This window comes from Dermacentor silvarum, chromosome 2, assembly GCF_013339745.2.
Source record: "Dermacentor silvarum isolate Dsil-2018 chromosome 2, BIME_Dsil_1.4, whole genome shotgun sequence".
Lineage (NCBI taxonomy): Eukaryota > Metazoa > Arthropoda > Arachnida > Ixodida > Ixodidae > Dermacentor > Dermacentor silvarum.
This window is the reverse complement of record NC_051155.1, coordinates 43840850-43868226: the sequence shown is the minus strand read 5'-3', so window position 1 is coordinate 43868226 and position 27377 is coordinate 43840850. Positions and strand designations below refer to the sequence as shown.

General features: G+C 48.0%; 2 protein-coding genes across 3 annotated transcripts in view; both read right to left on the bottom strand.

Annotated features, from left to right (window-relative positions):
* LOC119441433 (progranulin-like) overlaps positions 1–27377 on the bottom strand; it is a 122426-nt gene that overhangs the window by 46031 nt on the left and 49018 nt on the right. The window lies entirely within an intron of this gene.
* Positions 11777–14117, bottom strand: LOC125942991 (piggyBac transposable element-derived protein 2-like). Its single transcript, XM_049661278.1, has 2 exons — positions 13886–14117; positions 11777–13601 (listed from the first exon to the last, which is right to left on the bottom strand). The coding sequence occupies exons 1-2, from the start codon at positions 13900–13902 to the stop codon at positions 11864–11866; spliced, it is 1755 nt and encodes a 584-aa protein (XP_049517235.1). The 5' UTR covers positions 13903–14117; the 3' UTR covers positions 11777–11863.

The following is a 27377-nucleotide window of genomic DNA, read 5'->3' as shown; positions in this document are numbered from 1 at the left end:
TTAAACACCAGGTATTCACCTGATATGCGGCAGCATAAGTCCCACATTGAGCAGCTTGCCATAGAGATGTTCTATGGTGATAGCGTTCTACGGTGACGACCTTGAAGCAGGACGCCTGATTTTGCATAGAGATATGCTGATTGACATTTTAAGCAAGAGAAGGTCGGCACCATTGCACACATTCGAGGACGTCGTGCACATGTTTACGGGGGGTCAAGGGCGAACACCTTCGGAACCTTTTGCCGGAAATGGAAAAGCTAAAAAAATTGCGTTGGCCATACCGCTCTCGTCGACCACATCCTAGCGGTCCTTTTCTTTCCTTCGGCAACTGAAAATGTACTTGCGGTCGACGACTGGACAAGACCGTTTGAACCATCTGGCAATTTTGCACGCCCACAAAGAACTCTCCCGCAAAATCAATTTGGTAAAGATTGCCGACGACTTCATTTCCAGATCAAGTGCCCGAACGAACACTTTTTCAATGATGCTGAAATCATGGCATCAGACAACCAACTGATATCTTTAATAGGAGAGAGAAAGGCACCAACCTTCAAGTCAAAGCAAACCACCTGGCTTAGAAAACAACGCAAAAAGCTACACGAAAGAACTAAAATGGGGTACATAACAGCGCAAGCAGAGTGAGGCTATTTGGGCAAGAAAAGACGCGTGGTTGCGCTATTTGTAAAACTCCCGAGTCCATGCTGTGCATTTTCCTCATTAATTTTTATTCGTCGTATCCTGCTTTAGCTGCTCAATAACGCAATCCACGCTGTTCCTATATTTGCTATCGAGTCCTTTCGCGCTTTTGAGATATCGTTCTCTTATTTATTTATTCGTAATATTGTAAAGGATGGGCTGGATTTGGTTAGCGTGGCGCAAGGTCATACGAGTCCAGCCAACACCTCCTATATAAAAAAAGACTATAGAGGCTATAAAAAGACTATTAAAAAAAAAAAAAGACTGAAGGCCCCAACACGGCGGCGTGACGTCACGCAGGTCAGATCGTACTGGAAGTTGGCTTCACTCCATATCAGCGGCGCGTTGTCGCGAAATAAACTCGCTCGCTCGTGTTACACGTATAAACTAACCAAAATGCCGCGTCTACAGTTACCGTACGCAGTTCGGTCAGGAAAAATCGTGAGAATTTGTAGCCTCGCGCCTTAAGTAGACGCTTTACGTATACACGTAAGAAAGCGTTTTCTAAATGATTGGAAGGAATTAATCTAAACTTTTATCATCAGTGTTGGGTATCCCCTCCATATCACGCAGGTATGAGGTAATCACTTTTCAACCCTGCCATGATTCCTATATATTTAATACGTCCAGATGTTCTTTTCTAAACCTTCAAAAACTCTAACAGGTTTGTTGGAAAAATGACAACATTTAACATTACATGAAATTAAATGACAGCAGTTGAAAGTGGAAGGAACACGAATACTCATAAAATGACACTTATTTCTGCCCAGCAGCAATATAAGATCGCTTATTATATACAGCTTGACAGTCTGTTCTGTGTAGAGCGACACATTACAGTCGAATCTCGATGATACGAATCTCACGGGGTCACGAAAAATATTCGTATTAGCCGAATTTCGTATCATCGAAACACAATTAAAACTAGCTAAATTATAGAGTCGGAGGTGAACTCACTCAGGCACACGCACGTAAAAAGCATTTGCAGTATAGATCACTTATAACGTAACTGTTTATAGTGCAGAACTGGCTACAACGCGGCCTTTTTCGACTGCCGTTTACCCTCCCATAGAACTCCATGTATACGCATACCGCTTACAGTGCAGCCGCGTGAGACGAAATACCGGTTATAATGCGGCTTCCGCTGGAAAATCTCGCCGACAAGGGCGGTAGCGAGCACGCTTCTCAACCAGGTGCGTCCACCGACGGGAGAGGAGATCAACGAGGGCGATGCGGAGGAGGAGCATGAGACGTGGAGCATGAGTCCAAGGGCGATAAAAACGTCGCCGCGCGCCGTATGTGCGAGTGAAACAGTGCCTTTCGCGCGGGGGACACGCGCCTTCACGCACGGAGAGCGAACGCACAGCGGAGATCAAACGCGACTTCCGTCATGGCCGGGCGCGCCAGTCGAGCCCTGCCCTGCTTCCGTCGCGCGAAAGGCCGGGGGGAGGGGGGGAACCAGGCGCAAGCGTAACTGGCGACGCTATCTCCCACGCGAAAGAAGCAAAGCAGGAAGGCAGCGCAGGTGGGAGGGAAGGAGGAAGGGAAGGAGGGAGGGGGGGCGGCTTCTACTCTGCCAACAAATGCGTTCTTGTACTTTGCGCTTGTGCCGGCTGTCGGGGTTGTCGCGCGCACCGTATCTTGCTTGAAAGCGATCTCCACACGGCTCTGACGTTTGTATGCGCTGTGCTTACGCCGCTCAGTTTCCGTTGAAGCGATAGACCGCACGAACCTTCGCTCGCTGCCCTGCGCTCGCTGCGGCGGCCGCGCTTCCCCACGAAAGCGCAAAAGCAAGAAAAGCGCCTCCGCGTCAAACTCTTCGCGCCCAGTCGCGGCCTCCGCGCTGTCCGGCGCCGCGTCCGCGCCTCCGCATCATAAGAGAAAGGGAGAAAGCGCGTGACTGCGCGCTGTTCTCTTTCGCGGCCGTCGGATGGGGCGGCGTTTATTCCTATTAACCGAGGCGGGTCGAAAATTGATTCGTAACAACCGTTCTCTAGCACGTTGCAAAGTAATGGGGCTCGGCAGGGATCACAAAAAATTCGTATCATCGGGAAATTCGTATTAGCCATGATCGTATCATCGAGATTCCACTGTATTAGTAAAGGTGCACATGCAACTCAGTGTCGGGAAAAAATCGGTACAATAACATTTCTATGAATGCACTTACTGCTTTGGCGCGAATTATTGCTTCGAGCATGCGGGACACAGACGTGCATGATTTTCGTGAAGCAGAACAGAAAGATAGAGATTAGAAGCCTTCTGGAGAATGGTAGGATGCTGGGTATTTTATTTGACATTGATGAGAGAAAAAGCGTTTTATTTACAAACTATACTGTGGAAACAAAACTGCATAGAAGACCACCTCAACTTTTAACAGTTTCAAGTTTTCGCTATGCCTTTATGGCAGACAACTTGTCGTTTGTTGTTTTGAATAAGTTGTTTAGAAGGGTGTTTGCTGCTGCACTCAAAATGTAATGCATGACTTGTTGAAGGGAATGCCCATTAACACAAACATCCAGGTCATCAGTATCATTGAGGAAACCATACAAAGAGCCACTTCTTTCTGCTTAGCAAGTGCAAAAAACTGAGTGGCGAAGCGTGGACTCCTAAGCTTGTCGAGCACTATTTCTGTGGTAAGTACAGCATTTATAATAAATTCACGCGGGAACTTTAGCCTACCCCTGGTCATGCTCGTAATAAGGCCATTTCTCGTAATATATATATATGTCTGCATCATCCTCGAAAGCATTTATGCTACGATGCAACAGATATGCTTTACCAGATGCGCGAATTAAACAATAAAATCAAGAACACTCTAAGCAGTGAAGACCTTGAAAGAAGAATACGCAAGGTTGAGTTTGGCTCGCGCAAGCGGGTTGAAGACGAGAACAACAACACATGCATCAAGGCGTACAGGCGCATAAACAATACGGGTGACGTCAGCGCCGCCAACAACTGCGACGGCGGCGGCATGAACGTCAGCAATGGCTAACACCACACGTAGCGCCTACGAACACCTCGAGATCTGACAGTAGAATTGTCGCTCTTTCAACAAGACGGCAAGTTCGTTCCAGCTCTTCATCCAAAATAACCCATACCCCCCCCCCCCCCCCCCCCTATGTCATCTGCCTTCAAGAGGTCGGCAACCAGCCCATAAAGCTACGGGGTTACTACGTAATTAAACACGTGTGATCACCGAAGGTCGCGGTTTTAGTTCTCAAAACGGTGACGGCCGCGGGACAACATTATCAACATCATGGCATTAATCACGTGCTAGTGGAAGTCCTCCCGCAGAAGAGGGGTATAGACGTAGCACTTTCATCCTGAATTTGTACAGTCCGCCGAGGGCTCAAAAGGACGACTTCCGCAACATCATTTACGACATTGCGAGAGCCACTGGCTGCAACCAGCTGGTAGTGGTGGGAGATATGAACGCTAGACACACGGCTTGGGGCTACCAACAAGACACGCAGAAGGGGAGGTCGCTCATCGATGCCGTTGACCAAACGGGCCTCGAATTAATAACCAACCTCCTCCAACCAACCTGAGTAGGCAGTGTTAGTCGAGACACGTTTCCGGACCTGTCATTTGTCAAAAACGTAAGGGGATACTCATGGACGCACCTGGGCTAAACACTGGGCAGCGATCACTACATCATCAGCATCTCGGTGTCGACCCCGAAACTCAAGAGAAATTAGGCTCACGAACTTGGAGGCATACAGGCAGTACCCCCCGTTCGAAAGCGGTATAACGTGTATTGTATCACGTCTGACACGTGTGCTACGAATGATAAGCTGAGGGGGCGTTGCCCGACTTCTCTGTATATTGCAGCATGATTATCTGAGAGGCGTTGCCCCATTTCAATGCATAAAAGAACTGATCAATAAATCCTGGGCACGCGGTGTTTGAATGCACGCCGAACCACGCGGAAGAATGGCGTCAGATATGCCACAGTTTAAGTAGCCAACCGTTGCTGTCGGTGTTCGATCCAGCAAGAGAAACGAAGGTCTCGTGTGACGCGTCACGCAGTGGCGTAGGCGCCGCACTCTTGCAGATCTACAATGGCACATGGAAACCAGTCGCGTATGGATCAAGAACACTCTCAGAAGCGGAAAGACGCTATTCGCAAATAGAAAAAGGAACACTGGCCATTACATACGGCTGCGAAAAATTCGACCACTTTGTTTACGGCCGAAAGGTCGTTATTGAGACCGACCATCACCCTTTGATTGCTATCTGTAAGAAAGCGATCGGTGACATGTCACCCAGGCTACAGCGATTTTTTATGCGATTGCTCAGGTATGACTTCGATCTGCAATTCGTTCCAGGAAAACAGCTCGTGCTCGCGGATATGCTGTCTCAAGCACCAAGCAGTCGGGGCACGGATGCTGTTGGCACCGCTGACGTTGAAGTGCACGCCGTGGAGTACGGTATCTTCACTTATCAGCGATGAAACTTGGAAGTGTCTCGCAGCAGAAACGGCCAAAGATAGCTATGTGAAAGTGGTGTTGCAGAAGTTAATAACGAGTGAACCAATAGATGCTCTGTTGAAACCCTTTTCATCCGAGCTGTCTCATATTAAAGGTGTCCTATTCAAGGGGTACAAGATCGTAATGTCAAGCAGTATGACACGAGAGACTTTGCACAGGATTCACGAAGGTCATCTGGGAATCGCCAAATGCAAAGCTAGGGCTCGTCGTCTAGTCTTCTGGCCTGGCTTGAACTAGGAAATTGAGGCATTCGCTCAGAAGTGTGCCGCATGCAAAAAGTATGCGTACAACCAGCCGAAGGAACCACTTATGATGCGTCCCGTTCCGGACCAGCCTTGGTATCGCGTAGGAATCGACATCGTTCACTACGGAGGCAAGTCCGACCTGTGCGTATATGACGCCTTGTCTAACTTCCCAGAAGTAGAATGCCTCCGAGACACTACAGCCAGGACCGTCGTTGACGCGACTAGTGCTATCTTTGCTCGATCGTTATGGCATACCAATGGTTTTTTTTTTTCAGACAATGGTCCCCAATTTTAGAGCAGAGAATTTGCGTCATTTTCACACACTTACGACTTCAATCACCTCAAGTCCGGGATTCCCACGTTCCAATGGGCTATCCGAAAAGGGGGTACAGGTGTTGAAGAGACTGCTTAAGAAAACTACTGAAGCTAAACAGGATTTCTGGTTGGCACTTTTGGCTTGCAGGACTTCTCCCTTGGAGTGTTGCCGGGCGCCAGCAGAGATCCTCCAAGGCCGCCGACTACGAACACTGCTGCCTGACTTCCAATGTGGACCAGCCCACCAGGTCGTCAAGCATCGTCAGCTTTAAACCTCTGCGTAGACAGTAGCAGCACTCCACGAAGGCGATGTCGTGCGAGTCCAGACCGACACGTGGGCCACGAAAGTACAGGTTCTGAAACCGTCAAAGTACCCGACGTCGTACCATGTCATCACGCATGCAGGACGGTCCCTTCGGCGCAATCGCAAACACTTGCTACCGACCGGGGAGACCTTCCGGCGCGACTTCATTCCCAACGACGCGGAACCCCAGTGCTCGACATCTGCTCAGCACATCGATGATGAAGCGCCGAGTAATGGTGTTACAACAGCCGCGGACATAATGAACAGTTCGCCGCCAACGCCAGCCAGTGTTACGGCAACCGCGGACATTTCGGACGGGTCGCCGCCAACGCCAGCACGGAGAAGGTCCCTGAGGCAACTAAGACCACCACGACGACTGGAGTACGGTCGAAACTTCCATCAGATTTATTAAGCCCGTTGTGTCAGTATTTATATGCTTTACTTTCGTTACAACTGTGTAACCTCGAGGAGTCATTAATATAACATATGTAAATACCTGCATGGTTTATTTTATTTTCTGTCTCGTAACGAAAGAGGATGTATCGTATCGCGTCTGACACGTGTGCTACGAATGATAAGCTGAGAGGGTGTTGCCCAACTTCTCTGTATATCGTAGCATGATTATCTGAGGGGCGTTGCCCCATTTCAAAGTATAAAAGAACTGATCAATAAATCCTGGGCACTCGTGCCCTGGCCACCCGGAACATGGTGTCATGCTGATACAAACGGACATAGCGGAATGGATGCAGCACCTCCGAGACGCCCACATACAAACCACCAAAACCAGCGCACGGTCGAGACGCCCGAAGTCGACCGCCGGCTCTATCGGAAGCCCTTGTGGGAAGCCCGTGAGGGCCTCCTCAAACGGTGGAAGCGACAGCGGTTAAACCGGAAACTGCGTCTACGAATGGCGCATATAACACAAGCCAGGGATTACGCGACCGAGCTGACGCAGCAAAATTGGGTACAGTTTTGCACTTCGCTCAAGGGTACCTTGAGTACGGCGAAGACGTGGGCCATCCTGCGTTGTCTGATCGAGCCCGACAAGGCCAAATCGACAACCAGTCGGACGCTTCAAGAAATCGCTCACAAATTCCCCGGGAATGACCAGGATCTGATTGACACCATAAAAACTCGATACCCGGGTAGCGACTCCATACGACCATGCCTCCTAAAATACGAAGGGGAACCAAGACCAGAACTGGACGCTGCGATCACGGAGGAAGAGGTGTATGCCGCGGCACGAGCCTCAAAGCGCAACACTGCTCCCTGGGCTGACAAAATTACCGATGCAAAGATTAGAAACCTGAGCCCAATGCACATCCTGGATTTGACCGAATACCTAAACGAGGAACTCTGGATCAAGGGCCACGTACCGAACGAGTGGAAACACGCGGAAGTCGTGACCATTCCTAATCCAGGCAAGAAGCCCGCGATCGAGCCCTGCCTCTTATCTCGCTGACTTCGTGCCTCGGCAAGCTGTACAAGAGGGTCATCGGAGCCCGCTTCCAACACTACATAGAGGACGGTGACATCTTCCCGCACACCATGCTTGGCTTCAGGCCGGGACATTCTGCGCAAGATGCTTTCCTAATCCTGAGGGAAGAAGTTCTCAAGGGCATCCCGAAGGGAGGAGAACACCTCCTGCTCGCACTCGACCTGAAAGGGGCGTTCGATAACATCTCTCACGAGATCATTCTCAAGGGACTGAGCGACATCAGCTGCGGAGAGCGCATCTTTAATTACGTCAAATCGTTCCTGACGGGCCGGACGGCAACCATCGGAATAGGCCAGACTCGATCGGATAAGATCGACAAGCCTAACAAAGGAACGCCGCAAGGGGCGATAGTCTCCCCGATTCTCTTCAACATCGCGATGCTAACGCTGACCAAAGAGCTGCGGTAGATCCCGGACCTAGGCTACGCCCTATACGCAGACGACACCACGCTCTGGGCCACCAAGGGCTCCCTCGCGCGAAAAGAGGCGACCCTTCAGGAGGCCGCGACGGCCGTGGAGAGATTTGCGGCAACGAGCGGGATGCGTTGCGCGCCCGAGAAGTCCGAGGTGATGCGGGTGCACAGAGGAGGAATCTGCAAGTCACCTGGCCCTATCGAACTCTATCTAGAGGGCCACAAGATCGCGGAATGCAATAAGACTAGGATTCTGGGTTTTTGGATCCAGAGCAACCTGAAAGCCTCCCACACCATTCAAACCCTAAGGTCCACCACCAACCAGATCTCGCGGATTATCAAACGAATAACAAGAAGCCGCAAGGGCATGCGAGAAGAGGACACGCTCCGCTTCATCCAGGCTCTGGTGATCAGCAGAGTAACGTATAGCATGCCGTATCACTACGACTCGCTAAACAAACGCGACCAAGAACAAGTCGATGCCATCATCAGAGGCCCTGGGTCTCCCTTTTACCACCTCAAACGAGAAGTTAGCGGCTCTCGGGATCCACAACACCTTCGCTGAGCTGTCGGACGCGGTTATGGCTTCGGCAAAAGCTAGACTACAGAACACGGCGGCGGGCAGAGCCATCCTCCACCGGACCGGAACGGCAACGGTGCTTTGTGCCCTCGATGGGCAACGATCACTCCCGCCCGAGGTCAGAAGCAAGATCAAGGCGAACCCCATACAAGGCACATGAGTCATGAACTCCTCGAAAGACGACGCAAGGCTCGCGTCGACCGACAGCGCCGACAATTCAAGGGTGACCTGTACGTAACGTACGTGGACGTGGCGGCGTACCCTGCAGGGGGCATCTTCGCGGTAGCCGCCGTGAACGACAACTCCTTGACCTTCGCGGCCTCCGTCAGCACAGAGACCCCAGCTGCGGCTGAGACTATAGCCGCGGCGCTAGTAATAAAGTAATATGACAGGGTGGGCAGGGAAGTTCATGTCGTTACCGACTCGCAACAGGCCTGCCGTAACTTTACCAACACCGCTGCTGGCGGCTCAGATTCTAGGCCCGAGGCTGCAAGAATCCCATCAAATCACGTGGACGCCGGGCCACGCGGGACTGGAGGGGAACGAAAGGGCGAACGCCTTAGCTCGAGCGCTAATCAACCGAGCCGGGCAAAACCAATCGTCTCATCAATCCCCACCCCACCACAGTAATTTGATGGCAGGGGCACCTTCGTGCCCCTGCCATTAAATTACTGCGACCGACTCGAGATCCAGCGACTCAACCGCAGGATTTATCCTCCCCCTCACAAAAAGCTCAGCACTGAAGAGACAGTAGCTCTCAGACTTATCCAAACAAATACATTCCCAAACCTACACAAATACAGGAAAATATACCCACAAACATATCGCGGCATCTGCCCCTGGTGCGGCGACACACGCCCCACACTCTTTCCCATCTCGTGGGGGTGCGGGGGCAGAACTCAACACTTAAAGACACCTAACACGTCATTTGAGCGGTGGGAGGTACAGCTGACCGGCGATACCCTGGCGGGACAAGAAGCTCTCGTCCAGCAAGTACGTCGAGCAGCCATGGCCAGTGGAGTCCTGGATTGAGGACACCACCCACTCGTCCTCAAGGTCAACGAACCTCGATGGTCTAAATAAATCCCCCCCCCCCACTCTCTCTCTTTGCCTGATTGGTATAAAAACTTCTTTAGAGCTGAATGAGCGCAGTAGCCTGCAACACATGTCACAGCTGGAAGCCGTGCCACTGTCTTCTCAATATCGCTGTCACTAACTGTGACATCAAACTGGCTTAGCAGCGACCTGGCACTAATGATAGGAACATCACACAGCATGTCAATGTCTGGCAACTCGAGCACTTTCTGTAACCACAGCTTTGTCTCCGACTCATAAATCTGTCTAATTGACACATGATAGTTTGCACCAGACAACTGACTGTACAGACCAAAGCGATCCTCGAGAGAATCTGTCTGAAACTTGCCCAGCAAAACATACTGCATACCTAGTTCTTCAAGGCAGTAGATAGTGATCTCGTGGAGCGCATGAGTTGTGTGACATAAAGCTGGGTGCGTTTCCCTTGTCAAATGTCGTGCATCGTGCTTCAAGCTTTCCCAGTACTCTAGCCACTGCATCATTTTCTCCAAAAACTGTAATTGGGCACAAGATGTTGAGGTTATAGGCTTTTGCAGGTCGTCTGAAAGCTGCTGGCCCTTTCGTGGAGTCTTAACGTTAACAATATCCCACCATGTTAGCAGCGTGTTTATGTACTGAGCCATGCTATTAGCATGCTGAAGGTTGCTATTACGAAGTGCTGCCACAGTAGCTGAATTGAAAATTCTCAATGCCAACTTTACATTTTGCCTCTCCATGTTGGAAGGATTTAATGCCTTCAATGACAATGTCGGAGCAATCTTCAAAAGCTCATTTTGTTCAGACTCATGCAGCTCACATAAAGTGTTGAATGATGCTGTCAAAATTTTGGGTTTGGGGTCTGTACTTTTTGGGTCTGGGAAGTACATGCACGTTCCTACATTGCGCTAGTTTAACCAGTTATTTCTGACACATTTCAACAAGTGGACAGGGTCCACGACAAAAAACAAAGGTCATGATTGGTCGGCTGGATGTTGATAAACTATCTTTAGTCTCGGGGGGCTTGAAAACAACCACATTGTCTTTCTGTTGATAGAATTGTTGTAAGATATGACAGCAATCACTTTAAACCCAGTATGCTTAAGCTTGACAACTAGCATTCGCAAAAAATCATGCAAGCATTTTGCATCAATTGTAGCCACTGGCAAAATATGCACATCATCTTTGTGGTTAGAAAAGATACTCCAAGTCATAAAAACATAAGCTGTTTTTTGCCGGGCTTGCAGTGTTCACTGCTGCACCTGTTATTGATCTAGCTTTGAAATCAAAGTATGACTGAATGTGGATTTCATGCATCATTAAAGTTACCATCTTTTCATGTTCTTTCATTGCGGTAGCAACCTTCTTAGCATATGACAAAAAACCGGAGTCTTGCTGTTCTGTGGCTGGGCTAACTTGTTGAGCGGAGCAGAGACGTCTTATTGTTTCACGATGAGGCAAATTTACCTTCAGTGAACGTCTCAGGAATCGGTATGCGTGCGGCGAAGTGGCGTGCTGCGTTGCGTGCTGCGTTGTTAAGGATGAGCTCCACTTCATGTTGATCACAGACCAATACATTGAGGTGTTGAAACTTGGCAGAGCATGAAGAAATTCATAAAAGCTTCCGACTTTGTTCTTCTTGTCTTGTTGTTGCTTTTCTTCGGGATATTTTTCCATGGCAATGCTGAGCGATTCATCCTCAACACGTTTTCTTTTCTCTTCCGGAGCCTCCCGAGTGCATGCATTTTGCCGAGAGATGTATTGAGGGCAATTCGGGAACACACTCGGTACCGCATCCGGCTTCAGCCGGAAGGCTTTCAGCGGCACTTTATTAATCTTCCCCGTCTTCACGTCTGTGTACTTTGGCGTTTTAACGTAGTCGCTGGCTACAAAATGCTTCTCGCAGAGCTGAAATGACAAAAAAATGAATTATGTGGGAACACGTTTCATAATGCCGAAAACGTAAACGGCTCGGTTTGGCTTTCCACACAACAAAAGACGTATGTTCACGTTTCAGGCTCCGACAACGCCAGCAGGCCGATTAAGCTGGTGCTGGATGCGTTCAGCGACAAAAAAATGCGCATTACGTTAACCCATTTATGCCTGAACTTAGGGAAATTACCAAAACTAATTTATTTTCCCGAAATGATTGCTTCTACCGCCTCAGAAACGGGAATAAGGCTTTTATTCACAAAAAAAATTCTTCGAACAACGGTTTCTGCGCCGTCCTACATGTAGGACACTAGGCAGATGCACTACTTAGTTGAATGGTACAACTTGAAGCATTTGACATGCACTCCGATGTCACATTTTTCACACCGTGTGGTGGTCTTGCCATGGCAATGAGCGCACCTTGTTTGCCTCTCTTGAGGGATTACTATGTGGTCAGTGCGGTCAAATCGGCTTTGCGCTTCCAGCACAGATTGGCGGCTTCTCCCACGCAATGGCTTGGAGCCATAGCTCTTCATGTACGCTATCGCTACAGTCCTGCGAAAAGTGAGGAGCTCCGTTTTGTCAGTTCCTCTTCTGTATAATTGGAATGCATTGTTCACACATGCATCAAGAAGATACGTCAGTAGTGATGAGTACCACTTTTTTCCTCGAATGGCAGTGCGGTACTTTGAAATATTCTGATCCAGTCGGTCAACGCCTCCCATGTTGGCATTGTATTTGGAAATCAAAAAAGGCTGCTCCACCATGATCGTGGATCTGTTTTCTCTGGAATACCTTTTCACCATTAGCTGTGGTTCAAGCCCATGCGCATTTGACACCACGGTAACCGTGCTATTGTCCTTCCAACGGCATACCAAAATTTCCGATTCGGCGTCGACTCTGTAGTCGTAGAAGCCTCTAGCCTTGTTTTTCATTTGCTTCTGCGTGAGGATGGGGCAGTTTTCTATGCGGTTATCTCGCACGGTGCCTGTGCACTTCACACCCATTGTCGAAAGCGTTCGAACTAGCTTTAGACTTGAAAAGAAGTTGTCGAAAAACACATGAAAACAATATTGGAGCTTTGCTTTCATCCTGGTGACCATTTCTGTGACAACAGATCCTCCTAGGCCGAGCTTGTTCTTATCGGCAATGTTGACGCCGTACTTCCCTTGATAGGGCTCAACGGATAGCAAGTAGCCCAGTGGGGTGCAAATGCACCACAGTTTGTAGCCAAAACGGATAGGCTTCCCTTTCATAAATTGCTTGCATCCATGTTTTCCGAAATACTCGCACATGCTTTCATCAATGCTGAAGCAATCAAGTAAAGGAGCATACAACAAGAACCGCTCATTCAACAGCCTAAACAGTGGTCGCAGTTTTGTGAATTTATCTTCTTGGACTAAGTTGCTGTTGTCAGCCACGTGTAGGTTTGTGAAGATGGCTTCAAATCGGTCACGCCTCATGGAGTTCGCGACGAGCTCATTGTGAGAATCACGTGAGTTTTCCCACAACATTCGACGCCTTGGAACTGGTACACAACCACTAAGTAGTAAAATGCCGAGAAAACATTTCATCTCACCAGCATTCACGTTCAGCGACCTATTCTTCTGTTGTGCATAGGTGTTGGTGCTTTCAACAAGCAGGTTGACGACTTCTTCATCGAAAAATTTTTCAAATGCCTCTACTGGAGTTAGCGGTGCTCGTTCGGCGGAATCCTGCTCACACGAGTCACCAACTGGGAAGCTTGAGTTCAAGTCACGTTTATCCCACTTGACATGACGTTTCTTCAGTTTAGATGGCGGCTCCTCCTCGTTCTCGCTGTCACTTGGCTCCGAACAGGAGTCCACGACTTCGGCCCGAAGAGTGCTCCCTGGTAGATGGTCCATGTTGGTGCATTCCTCGTCACCGCTCTCTTCATCTGTCACAGCCGCAGCGTAATTGTCGGGCGGAAGAATGGTCACAACTGAAGGCACATCTTCGCCAGCGTCCACACGATTCAAAACGTCGTTGAGCGTTTGCGGGTCTTTTCTTGAATAAAATGAACTGCAGGGAATCTCATGACTGCAAGTAAAATAAAAACAGGAATGTACTATGCATCCATACGTATGTCATTACGGTACTACAAGCCTAACGGGCACGACGCGGCACGCGTTCCAAATATACACAACGCCGACACCCCATCTGCCTAGCGTCCTATATGTAGGACACCAATTTTTGACACATCGCCAACAAAGAAATTTACCGCGTATCACAGTCATACAAAATTAACTGCACACCCAATAACTGAGGAACATTCGACAAAAATATCGGCAGCATGGAGAACAATCTAAATCTGTATTACTTACATTTTCTTTCGTGACATGGCGTTCGGCTACACGCACGCGAAACAACAATTTTGCAACTGCGAGCACGTGGCGGTTTGCGGCCCGGCGATCACCTAGACTTGCACGTGAGGAGGGAAGGGCCTCATAAACACACGTCAGGTGGCGCTAGCTTTTTTACTGAAAAAAAGTTCGAGTTACAATGAAAAGTTTCAGTGTCCTACATATAGGACACTAGGCATATATGGGTTAATAAAAAGCCCCCGTATCGAATCATAGGCCATATCTTACCACTGTGTTCTTCGTCGGAGCAAAATCCTTTCGGGAAACCGCTTCTGTCCATGCCGCCCGCCGCACCGGGTCGTTCGGAAACATGTGCACATATAGTTCGACTTGCAGTTGGGAGCGCAACAGCAGTCGGGCATTCTTGCAGTTCGTTCACGTGCACAAACACAGCACGGAATCAAAAATATTGTCACGTAGCTGACGGTGAGCTACCTGGTAAGCAGCAGACAGAAAGAGACCCTGCGTCGGCGGTAAACTTAGAGAGAGAGAGAGAGAGAGAGAGAGAGAGAGAGAGAGAGAGATAACATTTATTAGCCCCGAAGGAACTAAAGCCCAAGTCCGGGCCTCCTGGTAGGCTCATGCCTCCTGGCCCAGAACGTTCTTGACGTGCTGCACCAGAAGCGGCCACCATAGTTTTTCAAACCTTCGTGGGGGAGTGGTCCACTCCTCCCAGCTGCCAGGACACTGTTTGTGTGGTAATTTGGAAAGTATTGTCTTTTTCAAGATGGCGTTTTCAGGGCACTCCCACAAGATGTGTTTATTTGATGGATAGGCCCCGCACTGTTTACAAGTGGGGGAGCCTGGGTCCCTGTTAATATAATGCGTATAGTGCGGTGTGAGTAATGTGTGTGTTTGTGCTTTTCGTATGATTGAGGCGTCCTCTCTCGAATGCGTGCAGGATGGTGTGTTGAGAATTGTTGATGCTTCCCTGCGAGACTTCAAAATACGTATCCTTTCTTTCCGCTGCATTTTCTGCTCTTCTCTGGGGTTGTACGTATCTTCAACAGGCCAAAGGATAGGAGGTCCCGGATTTTCTGCGCGGGTGAGCTGGTGTGCTCTTACATTTCCTCGCAATCCTTGATGGCCTGGAACCCATTGTATGCGTATGCGTAGAAGGGGGTGAGCATGCATGTACATGTGGAGCTTTGTGCGTATGTGGTAAGGAAGATCATCATTTTGAATGTCTCTGCAAGCGCTTTGACTGTCTGTTCGGATTGTGATCGTGTCAGATGTGTGTGTCATTTCCGTTATGGCGAGCATTACTGCCAGCAATTCCGCGTCGTGAGGCGTTGGAACTCCCAAGTAATTTTTCACAAGCGTCGAGTCATGGCCCACGACCGCTGCTTTGCTGATTTCGGCATTATGACTGGCATCTGTGTAGTACGTGCTTTTATCCTCTGTCCTCTGCATTACACTTGTTCTTTTTGAGCGCCTATTTCGATTCTTTTCCGGGTGCATATTTTTTGGAATGGGATCTACGGTTATCCTTAGAGAGTTTATTGGGCGGACTTGTGCCCTAACGCAAGCGAACAAAGCAGAAAGCGTGCCTACGGCGTTCGTCGGACTGAGCCAGCGCAAGCGGTGGTCCCCTATTTATACACTTCGCGTCCATGGTCGAAACGCGTCAAGCGACGCCACTCGCGTCGCTCGCGTCCATGGTCGAAACCAACTAGGTGGCGTTGCGTCGATCCGAGCGTTGATCTGAGCTTGGTGACGTAGGCGCTTGGGCGAGGAAGCGGCGCGGGGGCCTTAAGTCTTCTAGGTTGTTGTTGTTGTTGCCTCAAAACATGGCTCGTAGCCACAGGGGGGATTGGTCACCTTCTAGGTGGTGATGATGATGATGATGATGATGATGATGATGCCTCAACACTTGGCACAACCCACTGAGGGGGATAGGCCACGAACCGGGTGGTATTATGATAGAAATTTGAAATAAATTAATTTATAAATACATAAGCATAAGAATAAAAATAAGTGACTAATTGAAAATGAGAAATAAAGCAATAATAAAAGAAATAAGTAGTCTATACTAAGTTAGTCAGCCTTGCCTGAATAGGAATAGTAATATGAATTTAATAATAAATTAAATACAGCAAAGGAAATACGTAGATTTTGAATAATAATAATAATAATAATAATAATAATAATAATAATAATAATAATAATAATAATAATAATATAATTGTGGTTTTGTGACTTTACTTTTTGAATTTGCTAAAGCTATAATTTATTGAAGATTAAATAAAGTAATCACGTAACAATGGGAAAATATTATAAGGCAATCTTTTTGTGTCACATAAAAAGTTATAAATGGCTCGGCAAACATTCCCGTGGCCATATCCTAACACCGTGGCTCCAAGTGAGAGTAAAACTGAACTGCTTAACGGCAGTCCTAGATTACGAAGTGGGATTTCTAAACATAGTTGTCGATGATTAGAAAACCGCCGACAGGATAGTAAAAAGTGATCGATAATTCTGGTTCATTGCAGAGGTAGCATAATGGTGATGCCGCCAGACCACATCTGTGCAAGTAAAAATTTAGTTGTGGAATACGGTAACGCAGTCTTGTAAATGTTACTTCGAATTGCCAGTTGGGACACCACTGTCGATTCCAAGAATAATTTAGATGTATAAAGTCTGTTGATTTTGCTAGTGCGAGGCTTTTCTTGTCTTCTGTCAAAGAAAACTGCCTATATCTGGCTGCAGTGATATACGCAGTTGCCGGCAGCACAGATATCGCCGGACCCTTTAAAGAAGCTCGTGCTAAAGAATCAGCTATTTCATTAAGTTGGATGTCTCGGTGGCCTGGTACCCATACTAAATGAACTAACTTTAAGTGGGGAGGAGCTAATGTATAAAACGTGTTTAAAGCTGTCAAACTTGTAGATGCGTTAAGCGCGCTGCATACAGAAAGTGAATCTGTGACAATAATAACTTTTGTAACATATAGCGGTAACTTTCTCAATGCAAGAATTATTGCCAGAAGTTCGGCCTGAAAAACTGATGTGTAATCTGGCAGGCGAAGTGAAAAAGACCAATCGAGGGATGGTGAGTATATTTCCACGCCTGCCTTCTCTTCACACGAGGAAGCATCAGTCGCTATTACATTTATTGGGAAATGGGCCAAATAATCTTGCAAAAGGGCATTCAAATATGTTGGTGGCAGCAGTTTTGCGTTATTGGGGAAAATATCCGCGAATTATATTTTAAAGGACAATGTGGACCTATCAAACGGAATGATTTCCCTAATGTGAACATTTAAAGGTGCTAATTGTGCCTGCACAAATACAACCTGTGGGGTATGTAACCGAGGCCACGTGATCTCAAAAAATGAATTTGGTTCAGTAATAAATATATATTGTGTACGTCTAAGAGGCGATTCATAAGCCCTTAAGTAGGTTTTAACCGTATATATTATAAGCATACAGAATCTCGTGTGAAGAGAAGGTAAGCGCGCTTCCTGGTATAACACATTATTAGCAACGAATTTAGGCAGGCCTAAACATATTCGAAGAGCTTCTCTCTCTAAAAGAACAAGTGGTCTTATTTTATATTTTGCACCTCCGGAAAACAAAACACATCCAAATTCTATAATCGGTCGTACATACATACGGTAGATCATAATTAATGTGTCACTTCGCATACCAGATCGCCGGTTACTGATTCTACGTAATAAACCTACAGCTCGTGTCCCTTTCGTTGCAATATTTTCTATGTGAGAACGCCAGCTAAGTTTTTTATCATATGTGATACACAGGTACTTAAGCGACTCTACTTGTGGAATTGTTCTCTGATAATATACTAATGATAAATGTATCGGCCCGGAAAGCGGAAAGACAAGGACTGCACTTTTGTTTACGTTTAGAGACAGGTGAAGAGTGTGAAGACACGTCTCTAGCATACTGAGGTATGTTTGCAAGGACAGGTAAAGGGAATTGATGTCTCTTGCTGTCGCGAGAAATGCGATGTCGTCTGCATAGACATAGAGATGAACTTCCCGGCTCAGTGGAATTGAACTCATCAAAAGGTTAAATAGGACAGGAGACAGAACAGCCCCCTGGGGCACCCCTCTTGTCTGATCGAATTTTGTTGAAGAAACGGCGTTTTGAAAACAATAAAATTTTCTATTTCTTAAAAATGCAAAAATCCATGTCGTTATATATCTCGGAAAATTGTAGGACTGTAATCTGTCCAGTAGTAGTGGGTACTCGACACTGTCATAAGCTTTCGCCACGTCAAGAGTCACTAAAGCACTCAATTCTTTTCTATTTCTAGCAAGTTGGATACGGCTTTCCAAGTCTACATGCGCACACCAAATAGAGAGACCAGGCCGGAAACTTATTTGACTTGGGCTCAGTAACGAATTTTTAGATATATGATCTATCATGCGATCATATAGAACTCTGTCAATAAGTTTTACCATATCTGAGGTAAGAGAAATAGGTCGAATATTGTCAAGATTGTAGCCAGCTGCTTGTTTTTTAAGTAGCGGAATTATTTTGGCTGTCCTCCATTCTTGAGGAATCCAAGCATTTTTTAGAGAATAATTCACGGTGTTTAGAAGTTCCTCAGGAGACATTGCAAACAAAATTTTTAGCATGGCATTGGAAATGCCATCAGGACCTGGTGCTGAGGCAGGCAAAGATCTAACGATATTGGAAAGCTCCGACACTGTGACTTCCACAAAGTCATCCGCGATGGGAGGTCTTAATTGTCGATTCGGCAAACGTGATGTTAAGCGTTGAGCTAATTCCTTTCATAGGAATTCTAATGAAGCAGATATCTCGCGTGGTGAAAGAATTATCGATGTAGTGTTCGCTGATGTCGGTATGAACTTTCTATACCGAAGGAATCTGAACAGTGTTTTTTTGTTGTTAAGCTTAGAGAGGAATTCATGATGTTTTTTTATCACATTCGTCTTTGGCATTCGATACAGTTCTCTTGAATGTGGCAGCTGCAAACTTATAATCACTCCAGTTACTCGGAGACTGATTGTAAAGTAGTTTTTTCCAAGCGGCTTTTCGTCTTCTATAATCCCGCGTGCACTCCGAATTCCAACAAGGAGAATGAGTGCGTTTATCTTTGTTAATACTGAACTGAGATCTTTCATATGAACTTTTTAATACCGCGCAAAGACTCATGGCTTTGATGTCATCCGGCACCGTTATCTGAGAGTTGAGGGTCGCTTTTAATACACTCTGAAATTTCTGGTAATTGACAAAAATTCGCGCCGGAGACTCTAAAGAAGTAAGAGGGCACAGAATATCATATCTAATGGGTAGATGGTCACTGTTTGAAGCAGAGTCGACTGTAGACCAGGAAGTGACGCACATCCTCGAGCTGGCAAATGTTAGATCCAATGCTGATTTATAACGGCCTTGAATAAACGTAACTGTTTTCGTGTTTAAGCAACAAAAATTTTGATTAATTGCCCAGTCCGATAATCTTTTTCCACATGAGTCTGTTCGGAAACCCCAAGCCACATGGTGTGAATTAAAGTCTCCCTACAGATTTCTTTCCTACAAGATTTGACAACGGTATTAAGGTATCGAATATCTTGAACACCTGCGGGAAAATATGTATTAACTAAAGAAAACGGAGAACAACCAGGAATAGTTACATCTATTGCTAGTATCTCGCACTCCGTAGACATGTACTGATATGATATTGTTGCTTTGTGGCATATTTTATTTGTTATCAGGAAAGCGAGTCCTCCGCCTCTCGATGGACGGTCCAATCGAAATAAACGGTAGTTTCTTATGTGGAAATCTTGGCCATTTGATAGCCAAGTCTCCTGCAAAAGAATAATGTCGGGAGAAAATTGAGAACAAAAATATACTAAATCTGTGGCTGCAGAAATAATGGAACGGCAGTTCCACTGTAATACCTTTAAAACACCCATGATGAATTAATGCCTACTGCAGAAATCACTTGCTCTAAGATACTGTCTTTTAAAAAATCTTTCTTCGAAAGACTGTCTTTACCGTGTTTTGCGGGTTTTGACTTATGGATAGAACTTGAGGAATTGGGGTTAGCATCGGATTTTGAAATGTTATCTTTAACAATTTTGTTTTGGTTTGGGAGTGAGGGACAGAGGTGGATGAATTATCATTAGGTGATCTTGTGCGTTTAAACGTCGGAAGATCCATTTCTACGTCCTGGTTGTTTTCCGACACTGATCCAGAGAAGCATCCGTTGTCGGTCTGCTGAGTTGAAGTTGATGGTCTTGTATTTTTAGTGCTTTCTGCAATGACTGGCGAGGGATCTATTAGTTGCCCAGCGTTCGATGTAATGGGATTTGTAGGAATCTGTGAGCTAGTGTTAGGGCTCGTTACAGAACTGAAAAGCTGAATCATTTGTGATGTCATCACATGAGCTAGAGTCTCCGATAGGTTTGATGTTAGTCGTTCCATAGCTTTTGACAGCGCTTTTTCGACAGCTATCGCAATAGCATCGGAAAGGGTTGAGTCTGCAACCATTTGCTGACGGGCTGTCACTCCTGCATATTCCTTAGATCTTCCCTGGACCTCAGCAACAGCATCACGGCGTGAGCAACGTCTGCTTTCAATTACTTCCAGGATTTGAAGTTCCTGTGTTCTCGCAGGACAGTTCGAGAAGTTAGCGTGGTGACCACCACTACAGAGACAGCATTTCTCTTCTTCGGATGAGCAATCAGTAAAATTGTGGTTGTCACCGCAATTACGGCAACGTGGGGCAGATCTGCAGCCCCTCACGTTGTGACCGAATCGCCAACAGTTGGCGCATTGTAGAATGCGTGGAGCCAGAGCTTCAACCTTATATATAAGGGGCCAGACCTTGATTTCTGTCGGTCGCAATGTACCAGCACATGTGATTATCACTGACTCAGTTGGAGTCTTCTTATTATCAATCACTCGGCTACACCGGTAAACGGAGATGACACCAGCCACCGAAAACATCTCTAAAAACTCTTTCGGGGTTAAACTGACGTCTACACCTCGTACAATGCCTCTAGAGCATGCAAGATGCGGTGGGACGAAACATCTCACCGGATGTGAAGCGAATGTTGAGCAATTGAGCAGTTCCTTGGCACAGTTGTGGTCTGGCGAGCAACATAACATACCTCCCTTGCCGAACTGGCGGACCTCAGTGATCTGTCGGTAGTGAGTTGACACCTTCTGTAACTCCACCTGAATCGTCTTCGGGTTTTTCATGTTAATTATACCCCCGTCGGTAGGCACCATGGCCACGGGAACGTAGCCGGTTCCACTGCGGAGAAAAAACTCAAGCGGTAGCTCCTGGGGAGCCACCGAGGCTGACCACGGGGAAGCCCCGAGGCCAGGTCATGAGACAGACATGAAGCAAGGCTGAATAACTCAAAAACACATAAGAATTCTTCAAACGGAAATAAAAAGAGTAACGTAAGATAAAGGTGAACAAAGAAAATACCACCCGATACTTGACCCAAGCCCCCAAAGCAGGAGATGCTATTACAGGGATCAAACGCAGGAACGTAGGAATCGAACGCCTCAGTCGAGCCGGCCTGGCAAGAATCTTCGCGGCGTTGCAGGGGCGACGACTGGTCGGTTCCCAGCGCAGTTCCTTCTTCGATCGATGCTGCTCTAACGGCGCAGCTTCTTCTAGGTGGTGTTGGCCCAGCAGGCAGCGGCCAGCTCCTCGCGCACCCTTCTACTTTCTCTTCCTTCGGCTGCGCCGTGCAGCGTGACAATATGTTTGCTTATTTGGGTACCTGATAATTTTTACTCTATAATCCTTTTTTCTGCCTCCGGAAAACAAACGAAACCAGTGGCATAAGACATGCTTTGACAAGTAATGAAACTCTTGCGTTTGGAATCACATTATTTTATGGTAATAAATCTAGTCATAAGTTGTGTTCAGAAATTGTTATATATCGCTCAATTTTTTTATATGCTATGTCTTAACTGCTCAACTGACCTTTCGTCAGGAAAACATTTCTTGGTTGTATCTTTGTGTATTAAAACTGTTACAAGGCGTTACATTGCCTTTTTCATAGATGTGTATTTGTGCGACTTAATATGCACAAAACACGTATATATAACTGAATCCGCTTGTCCCATGGGTTATCCGAGAGACGCCAGTCTCTTGGCGGTGCGAGGAGAGTCAGCCTGTAAAACTGAACTGTCGCCTACTCTGAGGACATACTCATATAAGCTCGTCACTTCAGTGAACCATCTTTCGAGGTCACACGAAGCTTCACATGTAACGGTTATTAAAGGTTATATATATATATATATATATATATATATATATATGTATGTATATATATATTGCCACGCGTTAGTAACGCTAGAGGACGAGGACGAAGAAGTGTTGTTGGCTGCTGCGGCCGAAACAGCAAACAGCCGTTCGCTCGAAACTGACTGCCTGCCTTTTCTTCTCGCGACAAACTGGTGGAGGTGCTGGGTACACATACGCCCTATGCCTGCTGATCCTGAACCAGAAGCTACCAACGCCAGTACCTCAGAGACTGCAGAAATCCATCGAAGCAGCCGTCGCCTCCAAGGTCTTCCACCGCAGTACAGTCCCCTGGCAAACTCTGCGAGGAAAATGGCAACAACAACCGCAAGCCAAACCGAGGTGATCCCAAATGCTGCTGTACCTTGCATTGTCAACGCGCCTCGCACGCCTAACTCGTTCCACGGCGACGCCTTTGAGGACGTAGAGGACTGGTTAGACCATTTCGACCGGGTCGCCACTTTTAATGACTGGGATGCTCGCCGTAAGTTGAAGAACGTCTACTTTTCCCTTTTAGACGCGGCAAGGGTATGGTACGAGAACCACGAAGCTTCGTTTACCAGCTGGCAGGAGTTATACCGCCTGCTTCGTGACGCCTTCAGTACCCCCGAAAGGAAAGAAAGAGCCGAACAGGCACTATCTTCCAGGTTCCAAATGCCGAACGAAACCGTCGCCATGTTCGTGGAAGACATGACTCGATTGTTCAGTCGGGCCGACCCACTAATGCCAGAAGACAAGAAGGTGCGCATGTTAATGCGAGGCGTAAAAGAACAGCTTTTCGCGGGCCTCGTGCGCAATCCTCCTACAACGGTGTCTCAGTTCGTCCGTGAGGCAACAGTCATGGAGCGCATGCGTCGGCAGCGGCTATCGCAGTATGAACACCAGACCACCATGACTGCGGCATGCTCGCTTGTACCTGCAAGGAATGACAGGGAGTCCCTTACCGAACTAATACGGCAGGTTGTTCGAGAAGAACTCCACAAGTATTATGGATCGGCACCTCCGAGTGCCGCGGCCCTTACGGACGTCATTCGGGAGGAAATCAGGCAGGTGGTTCATCCCTCGCCACCAACGCGAACCGAACCTCCCACGCTCTCGTACGCCGATGCTCTACGGGTTTCTACGCCGTCGACGGCCAGTTTCCCGCATCCACCTACAGAGCCTCCTCGACGCTTCCCAAGCCCAAGCCACCGCACGACTCTCCAATCAGACTTTCGTCCTGGTCCGCGGAAGTCAACGGTATGGCGCGCTCCCGACAACAGTCCGTTCGTTGTGTTATCACTGTGGGGAGGCTGGACACTTCTATCGCGACTGCCATTACCGACGGATTGGTTTGCGGGGTTACCATCCGGACGCCCGTTGCCCGCGCTATGGCGAACTCCCACACGAAATCGAGGAGTACTTAGAAAGCAACCGTCTTCCTCCTGTCCCTCAGCGAAGACAGTCGCGGTCGCCGTCACCTCGTCGGTACACATCACCAAACCGCGCTCGACCCGCCTTTGATTCCACTGGAGTCACCGGCGGAAGCCCGCGCCAGGGAAACTGAAAACGGCGACCTCCGGCGGTGAGGCCGCTGTCATGCGAACCGTCAAATATCCTCCGCCGACGCCACCCCCTCGCGACGTACCGCTGACGCCTCGCCAATTAAAAGAGCTTCTGCTGCTATTACTGTTTCCGTCGACTGTTATCCGGTAACTGCACTTGTTGATACGGGAGCTAATTACTCGGTTATGTGTGCCTCACTGGCCAATCGGTTACGCAAAGTGCTGACAGCGTGGGACGGCCCACATCTGATCACGGCTGGAGGACAACTCGTGTCACCCATTGGAGGATGCACCGCCAGACTTACAATTTATACTTCGACCTTCGTAGCGTCTTTCCTTGTGCTGCCCAAGTGTTCTCGACTGGTTATATTGGGCATGGATTTTCTTCAGGAATATGGGGCGATCATTAATCTGCGTGACTTGTTCGTAACTTTTTCGAACAATGTTTCTTCGGATTCTGATGTTAATAATGAACATAATCGCGCGGCTTTACGCGTGGTCGATGACTGCGTAACGTTACCGCCTCGAAGTAGCATCTTCGTCCTTGTTGAGTGCCCTCAAGACCACCTAGATATGGGCATCGCCGAAGGTAACCTCACCATTTTGCTGGATCGAGAAGTCGGCGTCGCACGAGGTCTCGTAGAGCTCCAAAATAGGCAAACCACGATCCTAATTACTAACTTCAGCGGCGAATACAAGCACTTTGCGAAGCATACCACCATTGCCTACTTTGAAACAGTGGACGAGTCCAACGCATTAGCTTCGGTAACGACAATCTCGATGCAGGAAAACAGCGATGTGGACTTGACCAGTCACATCAACGTCAATCCACAGCTGAAACAACCCCAACAGGAGAGGCTCCTCAGCCTACTATCATCATTTACCGACTGTTTTGCCACCACGTCGAAGGTCAAGCAGACTCCTCTAACCAAGCACAGAATCATCACTGAACCGACCATCCAACCTGTTCACCAACACGCTTACCGAGTGTCACAGAGAGAACAGGATGCTATTCGTCATCAAGTTAAGCAAATGCTGGATGATGATGTCATTCAACCATCGACAAGTCTTTGGGCATCACCTGTTGTACTAGTTAAGAAGAAAGACGGTTCACTACGATTCTGTGTAGATTATCGCAAACTGAACAAGAAGATCACGAAAATGGACGTTTATACACTTCCTCGGATTGACGACTCCTTGGATCGTCTGCGGAATGCCCGTTACTTTTCTTCAATGGATCTACGTAGCGGGTACTGGCAGATTGAAGTTGACGAACGGGACCAGGAAAAAACGGCGTTTATAACACCGGACGGCCTCTATGAATTTAATGTCCTCCCTTTTGGACTGTGCTCTGCTCCGGCCACATTTCAACGCATGATGGACACAGTTTTATCTGACCTCAAGTGGCACTCGTGTTTAGTCTACTTAGACGATGTAGTTGTTTTTTCAACCACGTTTGAGCAACACATCGAGAGGCTTGAGGCTGTTCTTCAGGCCATCCGCACCGCCGGCCTGTCTCTGAAGCCCGAAAAATGTCACTTCGGATACGAGGAGCTTAAATTTCTGGGTCATAATGTCAGCAGCACCGGTATTCGCCCTGACCCTGACAAAGCCACGGCAGTTGGTTCGTTCCCGATACCGAAGACAAAGCACGATGTACGCCGATTTCTAGGGCTTTGTGCTTATTACCGCCGTTTTGTGCCAAATTTTTCTGAGATTGCCGAACCTTTGCAACGACTCATCAAGAACGACGTGACATTTATTTGGGGCCCGGCTCAATCCCACGCTTTCCACGACCTTCAGCGACGTCTACAGACACCACCGATCCTTGGGCACTTTGACACAGAGGCCGACATAGAAGTGCATACTGATGCTAGCAACGTTGGTCTCGGAGCCACACTCGTACAATTCAAGCTGGTGTTGAGCGCGTTATTGCCTATGCCAGCCGCACGTTGTCTGCTGCTGAAAAAACTACTCAGCAACTGAAAAAGAATGTCTGGCGGTCGTGTGGGCTATCCAGAAGTTCCGGCCATGCTTGTACGGACGCGCCTTCCGAGTCGTCAGCGATCACCACTCTCTCTGTTGGCTGGCGAATCTCCAGGGTCCTTCGGGACGTCTCGCAAGATGGAGCCTTCGGCTACAGGAATTTGACATGACAATTGTCTATAAGTCTGGTCAGAAACACACCGACGCCGATTGTCTCTCCCGCGCCCCCGTCTAACCCGCACCAACAGATACTGACGAGGACTGCGGTTTTCTTTGTAGTCTTCCATCTCTAAACCTAGCTCAACAGCAACGCCAGGATTCAGAGCTGCAACCCCTGATCGAATACCTTGAACGACGCCACCAACAACCCCCGCGGCAGTTCGCGCGTCACGTGTCCTCTTTCTGCCTACGCAGCGACATCCTCTACAAGCGGAACTTTCATCCCACGGAAACCGTTTTTCTACTCGTTGTTCCGCTTCTCGCCGCGACGACATTTTACGTGCATGCCACGACGAACCCACGTCCGGGAATCTTGGTTTCACGCGTACTCTGGCAAGGATCAAGAAGAAGTACTACTGGCGAAAACTCACAAAAAAGTTGTCGCAGTTTCACCCGAAAGGCGAAGCATCAATTGCGATAGCAACTTAGTAGAGAGCTATACGGAGTAAGGATAGCAGTTTTATCCGCTGTACAAACTTGGACATGCAGCAGCACCGGCAACACACAGCACTGTTGTCGACGCCGTCGGCGTTTTGCCCGCGTTCGCACAAAATGCGTGCGGCGTTGGTGACTGTTGCCGGAGCCTCTGATATAAATAGGCACTTGGTGCCGCAGCTAAACGTCGCCTCCCTTCCCTGCCCCCCCCTCACGGCCTTTTGTGCGTCATAAGAAGGCGCGTTTGCTCTACATATATGGTGATTGTAAAGGAGGAAAGAGACGCCTACTTCTGCAGCCCTTAATGGAGCACGGCACAGAACGCGCGTTTGTTCTCCGCCGTGCGTTCATTCCCCGTGAAAGCGCGCGTCCCTCGCGCCCTTTCACTCGCACATACAGCGTTCGGCGGCGCGCGGCGACGATTTCATCTCCATTGACGTCATACGGAACCTCACGGCGACGGCGACGGCGACGGCGACGCCGACGGCAGAAATCTGCTTTGGAGTGTCCATATAATTGCTATCGCAATAAAAAGCGTGAAGCAGTACGTCCGAACTTGTCGTGATTGCCAACGTCGCAAAGTTCCATCAATGAAACCAGCCCGTCTGCTTCAGCCTGTACGACCTCCTTGCTCACCTTTTGAACAGGTCAGGATGGATTTACTCGGCTCGTTTCCCAAGTCTTCAGCTGATAACCGCTGGATTGTTGTCGCCACCGATTACTTGACCAGATATTGCGAAACCCAAGCCGTTCAGCGAGCTACTGCTTCGGATGTGGCCCACTTCTTCGTCAAAAATATCGTCCTGCGACATGGTGCTCCAGCTGTTGTCATCACAGACCGTGGTACGGCCTTCACCGTGCAGTTGGTCAGAGATATTCTGCAGCTGAGTGGTACAACGCACCGTACGGCAACTGCATATCACCCACAGACCAATGGGTTAACTGAGCGTCTCAACAAAACGATTGCAGATATGCTTTCCATGTATGTCGCCACGGATCACAAGAATTGG